The 7,469-nt window shown below is 39.2% G+C and overlaps 1 protein-coding gene across 1 annotated transcript in view; it reads left to right on the top strand.

Moving 5' to 3' along the window:
• The window catches only part of Egln3 (egl-9 family hypoxia-inducible factor 3), a 36,420-nt gene extending 30,726 nt beyond the window's left edge, over window positions 1-5,694 (top strand). The window contains 3 exon segments of the mRNA XM_013012244.1: window positions 1,954-2,099; window positions 3,996-4,069; window positions 5,331-5,694. Coding sequence (XP_012867698.1) covers window positions 1,954-2,099; window positions 3,996-4,069; window positions 5,331-5,362 — 252 coding nt within the window. The 3' untranslated portion in view covers window positions 5,363-5,694.
• The last annotated feature ends 1,775 nt before the right edge of the window (window positions 5,695-7,469 follow it).

The following is a 7,469-nucleotide window of genomic DNA, read 5'->3' on the forward strand; positions in this document are numbered from 1 at the left end:
CTTATGTGGTGCTGAGGAATCGAACCCAGGGCCTCAGGCATGCAAGGCAAGCGCTCTACCACTGAGCCACCTTCCCAGCCCTGTCTCCAGCTTTTGAATCATTTCTACATCTGTTTGTATTTTCTCTTTTTCTCACCTATTGAACTAGTTAGAGTTCGTGAGGTAAAAATTATGACTGTGAGCCAGGAATCAGTGGTTCATGCCTGTAATCTTGGCTACTCAGGGAGAGAATCACAATTTGAAGCCAGTTTGGGTAGAAAAGTCTGTGTAACTTCAGCTCCAATAAACCAGCAAAAATCTGGACTGGAGGGATGGTTCAAGTGGAAGAGCACCAGCCATGAGCAAGAAAGCCTATTAAAGTACAAGACCCTGAGCAAGGTTCTTAAAAAAAGTGACTAAGAAATTAATTTGGTGGAATGTAGGTAGGTGATTGTTAAAATGTGGAGAGTATGGCTGAAGAAAAGATAACTAACTATGTTAGGATTAAGAATGAATTTTATAGTCTAATTCAGAGCTGAAGTGATCTCAACGCATAGTAGTATACATGCTTTTCCCTTCCAGAAGTAATATTGAAAGATGTCTGCAAAAACAGAACTGTAGAATATAGAACCACTTCAGAGAGACTTCCCACACAGCCATGCAGCTCAGCCATGGCCTGTTGTCATACTTAGATGTCATGGTTTGTGAATGCCAGAGGCTTTGGGGGGGTCATTTTTGCATTTTAGCTGATATACACAGACTGCAACATGAAGTCTGCATCCATGCTTATGAATATTTGGCTGGACTTTGGATGTGCTCCGAAAGTTCAGAATGATTTAGGAGTCTGAGAAGTCAGAGAACTTTACAAGCTTGTTTGACTTTTTGAACCTTCTTCATTTCCATTTCCTGTTCATGAGAGCAGAGTCTAGATGTCATAAAGCAATATTGTATCTGGGGTCCAAAGAATGATAGCTAGAAAACCAATGGATTAGTGAAAAAGCTTATCTTTATTTGGTCACATGACTGACGTACATCCATTAAAGTCTCTTAAAATTCTTAGGGGTACTATGCTGGGTGAAGTTATTGGGTCAGTAATAGTGTATTACCCAGAGTGGAATCAACAAATATTGGAGTTTCTGCTATGGTAGGCTTTGTGCTGTGATGGATGAGGCTTGATTTCCACCTAGAATGTAGATCTAGTAGGACAGTTTGGGAATACACAGTTAAAAAAAATAAATCAGTTCAAGAGAGTGTTATATATTATTAAAGGTGCAGATAAAGTGGCTTGAGAGAGCTCAGGGAAAAGAATATATAATGTTTAACCAACACAATCACATAGGACTAAGAAGAGTTCTGAAGAAAACTAGAAATTGTAATGGCAGGGAAGTTCTGTGTGGTAAATTTCTTAGGATGTTAATAGGAGATGGAACTTGCTAGTAGGATTTGGGATTTTATCTACTTTGTTTTAGGTCTGAACAGTTAGATATTGGCCCTTGTACGAGAAGTAATCTCATAGTAATCAGTATTTCCTCTTTGTAGAGATAGAAGACCTTTGTGTGTAAGAAAAGTATCTCTAGCTAAGATAGAGATAAAATTTGATACTGAGTAGGAGGTTAAAGTTAAAATTTTGGAGTTTAGCTGACAAAGTGTCTCCTGCCTATAATCCTAGCTACTCAGGAGGCTGAGACCCGAGGATCACAGTTCAAAGCCAGCCCAGGCAGGCAAATCTGTAAGACTGTTATCTCCTATTAAACACCAAAAAGCTGGAATGGAGCTGTGGGCTTAAGTAGTAGAATGCTAACCTTGAGCACAAAAGGGGACAGAGCCCAGGCCCTGAGTTCAAACCCCAGGATCAGCACTGAAAACAAAAACAACAAAAAAAATTATTTTGGCGTTTAGAAGGTGTTGTGGTTTCTAGTTGGGACTAAACTACCATGGTTGCCTGTGAGGCCTGGAAGTTAATCTACTTTGTTTTGTCCTCAGTTGCATGGTGGGATTCTGAGAATATTTCCAGAAGGAAAGTCATTCATAGCTGATGTGGAGCCCATTTTTGACAGACTTCTGTTCTTCTGGTCAGATCGTAGGAACCCACATGAAGTCCAGCCTTCCTATGCAACCAGGTAATAGTCAAGGCCCGATTTCCCGTTGAGGGGCTTATGATGCAAACCCCAGTTCCCAGAAAACTCTAAACTTATCACATCTGTGCGTAGGAGAGACTGGCTCTACCCTAAAGCTGATAGCCTGACTTGTTTGTAGTAGTAAGAATTAAAGGGGAAACGTGGGAGTCTTGAGTATACAAATCTAACATTTCTTTAAAATAATGATTATTATTTTCTGTTAGGTGAGCCTATTGGATTCCAGATTTCTATGTTTTTCTCTCCTTGTTTGCCTTCCCTTTTCTCCTCCACTTTAAAAACATTAACATAGAAAATGTTGGCCATCACAGATCAGGAATTCTGTGCACTTTAGGCAAGTTTATAAAACATTACTTACAAGCATAAAAAGATTGCTGAGAAAGGGAAGAATATTTTTTGTTTTGATTCCTTTTTATCCCTCCCTTAGCTTAATATTGGCCTAGGTTAAATGTATCCATATCTCAAAAGGTGGAAGAAGTTTCTACATTTTTTTTTGATGGTACTGGGACTTGAACTCAGGGCCTCACACTTGCTTAGTTTTCTTTCTCATCGTTGATGCTCTACCATTTGAACCATGCCTCTAGCTTGCCTTTTTGATGGTTAATTGAAGATGGGGTCTCAAGGACGTTTCTCTTCAGGATGGCCTTCAACCTTGACCTTCCGATGTCAGCCTCCTGAGTAGCTCAGATTAAATGTGTGAGCCACTGATACCTACATATACATTTTTTTTAAACACATGGATGTGGTTTTCAGTTATTGAACAACTTAGTGATGTTTAATATTAATAAAGGGGATCCTGATAAAATCTTCTCAGTTCTGCCTCTTATTTACCTTTATTGTGTGGCCAGAGATATGAAGTAGATAGGGGTGTAATTAGGAGGAATAATAGTATAAATAGTAGCTGAGGGCAGGATATGAGCTTTGGAATGAAAACCTTAACAAGTCTAGTTCGATAAAGTCACCTGTGTCCCCATCCAGACATCTCCAAGTTGCACTGAAACCCAAACAGAATTGCATTTCAATACCAAATTGTAGTGTACTCTAGAGGAACACTTCTCTAATTCTACCACCAAAGTCTGTTTGTGGCTTCCTTTATGGGATTCAGTCATTGGAACCTGTCTTTTGCGGCAGAATTCTCTGGGTATGACCTAGTCCAGGAAAAACATTGGCAAAGGTTGACTGGAAGACCTTGGTAGGGAGAAGGAAGGAGTGAGGTGCTGTAAAAATTACTGTGGCTAGTTACAAAGGAATCTTAAAAAATACCACATGCATGAAATAGTTCCCATTAGAGTCTAGCTCATGGAGCTGATAAGGCAAATCACTGGAACAAAGTAGAAGCTTGACGTCATCATTATTAAATTATAGCCATACCTCAGTGTCCCAAACTGGACAAAGAAAGCCATGAGTTTTCATTGTTCTGTGATGTCACCAAGTTATTTTTCAAAGGTTCACTCACGTTCATCTGCTTTGCTTTGTTTTCTAATGTCCACTGGAGCCTCTCAGTCTTTAACAGAATGAATTCTTTCTAGTCCTTTCTATTGAGGCCATAGTTCCTTGTAATAATTTGTTGAATCTTTGTCTTCCCTATGTGGGCCTGACATTCTTGAGGAACTCAAGGAAGATTCTGTTGATAGGATCATTTGAATTCTTCTCGCTCGGGTAATACCTGCCACACAACCTAGGAGTCCTTATGTATTTTCTTCCATGGACACACAGTTGAAACCAGAGCAATTGCTATTGAATGAAAATAGGGGTGGGCTTGGAATGATAGGTAAAATGTCAAGGGTTGGTTTAACACATGACTTTAAAAATGTGAGATTCATAATAAGTTGGGTTTTTTTCTTTGTAATCTCAGTTCTAATACCTGTTTATTGTTCACAGATATGCTATGACTGTTTGGTACTTTGATGCAGAAGAAAGGGCAGAAGCCAAAAAGAAATTCAGGAGTTTAACTAGTACGTGTTTAATCATTTTCTGTGGCTTGTGATCAAGTTAATTTATAACTTGCATTTTATTGATTTTTATAATGTACTATGTTTAATCTCACTTGTGTCTTAGCTTCATATATGATGGGTGTAATCAGAAAAAAAGAATGTAAAGAATGTCACTTGAGGATGCCCACTTATTGTGATTATAATAGACATTAACTTTTGTCATCAATGTCAGCTATACATGTGCAATATTAAATTTGGATCGTGATTTTTGGCATATCACAAAAATAATGGAACCCAGCTACAATGACCAATTTAGTATTTTGGCATAGGATTACAACTCTGGATTTAAAATGGCTTGTGTAACATAAAATGAGTCTTACTTAATGTTCCAGTCCTCTCTCACCAATATTGTAAGGCAACATTTCCCAGAATATGTTGCAATAAGCAGGGCATGGTAGTGCCCATTTGTAATCCCAACACTAAGAGGCAGAGGCAGGAAGATCATAAATTTGAGCTCAGATTGGGCTACGTAATAAGACTATCTCAAAACAAAATGAAAATATTGCACTAAAATATAGATCCTGCCAAGTTGGTTAATGAAAAGGTACATTTTTGGTCCCCATCAAATACGGGACATGCTGCAGACTGTACATAATCCCTCTCCTGAAATATGACACTGCCATTCACTAAGGCCCTCAGTAGTCTTAATATAAAAGCTGGGATTATAACTCAGTTATAAAGTGCTTGCCTACCATGGAAAAGGGTCCTAGGTTTAATCCCCAGCCCCAGAAAGAAAAAAGTCTGCAGTGAAGAAATGTATGTGACATTACCTAGCCTATGAACCATTTGATGTTTACCTATCATGACACCTTTTGCAAAATTACCAGAAGGCTTAAGTTGCTTTATAAAATGAGAAGTCAGCTGGGAGCTGTGACACTCCACATATAATGCTAACTATACTCAGCAGGCTGAGATCTGAGGATCTGAGGTCTGAAGCCAGCCTGGACAGAAAAGTCTTTGAGACTTTGTCTCCAATCAAGCATCAGAAAACTGGAAGTGGAGCTGCAGCTTAGGGGGTAGAATGCCAGCCTTGTTTGAAAAGGACAAGTGATAGCTTGAAGCCCTGAGTTCAAGCTCCATGCCGGGCACTAAATAAATAAATACATGTATATATACATACATACACACATACATACAGAAAAGTTATTTATTGGAAACTTTTTAGTTGATATAAACCTCATCAAATTTGACCCTTTATTTTTCTTTCCTGTTTCCAACCCAGGGAAAACAGAATCTGCCCTTGCTAAAGATTGACTGCTCTGAAATCTGCTGGCTTCATTCATTTTGGAATGGTTCCTAAACTCTCTTTAAGAGTTGCAATCCAAAGATGGCCTCCTCAAGTGACCATAAATCCCCGCTACTGCTTGCGTGCTTCCCACCCCTGTCTAGTGCGTCTTCTTGCCAGGTCTGCACCCACCTTGGACGCCCTCTTCACCAGATGAGCTCATTTTCTAACTTCATCGTCATTGGCCAGCAGTTTAATTGACAGACTTGGGGATACCAACTATCAAAACACGATCCTGGGACATCGGAGTGAATCCCACTTGCACTTTATGTATACTTCCTGATCTGAGAGGAGGTTTTGGGGGAAAAAAAGGTGATCCATGAAACAGAGCAACATGATTGGAACCTTAACATCAGGAAACAGACATTTGTATCATCTGAACCATGTCCAGATGTTCTTCATCTGGGGCTGCTGGGGTCTCTAGAAAATTACCATGACCTAATGGTGTTATTACCTCTGGAAAGGGCTGCTGTCATAGTGATGTATTTAAAAGTGTCCCTTGGGTGGACACTCCTGTTTCCTGATTCTTTATCCTGGACCTTTCTGTCTCTGTTCCATTTTGCTAAAAGTAATGACTTTCTGATTGAAGATGACAATGTCATTTATTCTCTGGTTTCATTTCTTACTTGGAGAACCTAATTTACCCAGAGGCTAAAACTAGATGTTGGTGGTTTTGATTGCGTTGGTGGAATGGAAATTTGAATTGAGATCAAAGGATTAAAAATCTACCTGTTAATTTAGTGTCAGCATGTCAGCATCTGATAAGTGTGGAAAGGGTTAGGGTTAGGGATACATGATAAATGAATTCAGTGAAAACAGTTGGAGAAAAGATGGAGTTGGGAATGTGGGCATTTCCATGTTTTTCCAGTGTTCCTTTTTAATGAACTCACCCTGCTTCAACAAAATAAGAAAAAGAGGGTGCTTTATTTATAAAAGGAAGTGGAGATTTAAAAATATCTCAAAGCGATTTGAATTCTACAATGTGGTCTGCCCCTACCAGCCTTTCTTCAAGCCGACTTGACTTTTGAGACAGACTGGTTGATAGAGTGGCCAGAATCATGGAATTTCCTAGAACTCTTGAAGGTTCTACTGCTGCAGTAAACAGATTTCACTGCCTCAAGAACTCTATATTGAATATCTATTATATGAAAGTTACCTTTCACAAGTTTTGAATTCTTCTGTCATATTGTTAAAATCTCTCTCATTTTTTTTTTTTGGTTGAAAAATCCTATAAACAGTGTGGTACCAAGTGGCTCACACCTATAATCTTAGCTACTCAGAAGACCTGAGATCTGAGGATCGTGATTTGAACCCAGCTTGGGCAGAAAAGTCCATGAGACTCTTTTCTCCAATTAATCAGCAAAAAGCCAGAATTGGAGCTGTGACTCAAGTGGTAGAGTTCCAGCCTTGATGAAAAAACTAAAGGATAGCACCCAGGCCCTGAGTTCAAGCTTCATACACACACACACACACACACACACACACACACAGACCTCATAAACATCATAGAGCAAGAAATAATTTCTTTTGTCTTATACAAAAATATAGGCTTAGTTCTAGTGTGGTTTGGAAATTTTTCCAGATAAAATTTGTCATTCATGCTCAAAACTTCTCTATTTTGTTTTATTGTAGTACTTACTACCTTCTAACTTACGATGTCATTTGCTTATTTATTGTGTTTATTGTCTTGTATCTTTCCTTCTAGAGGCACAATGAAAGACAGGGATTTTCTATGTTTTTAATCAACGCAATATATTCCTAGCACCTAAGACACTACCTGGCTCATAGTAAGGGCTCAGTAAATACTTTTTGAATAAACTCAGACTCCTCTGTTGTCATTGTAATGGCTTGATTTATTTCCTTGGAAAGGTTAGCTGGGTATCGGTGGCTCACACCTGTAAAGCGAGCTATTCAGGAGGCTGAGATATGAGGATTGTGGTTCAAAGCCAGCGCAGGTAGGAAAGTCTGTGAGACTCTTATCTCCAATTAACCACCAGAAAACCAGAAGTGGCGCTGTGGCTCAAGTGGTAGAGCACTAGCCTTGAGCTGAAGAGCTGAGGGACAGCGCCCGGGCCT

The sequence above is a fragment of the Dipodomys ordii genome, unplaced genomic scaffold (assembly GCF_000151885.1).
Source record: "Dipodomys ordii isolate 6190 unplaced genomic scaffold, Dord_2.0 Scaffold16, whole genome shotgun sequence".
Classification (NCBI taxonomy): domain Eukaryota; kingdom Metazoa; phylum Chordata; class Mammalia; order Rodentia; family Heteromyidae; genus Dipodomys; species Dipodomys ordii.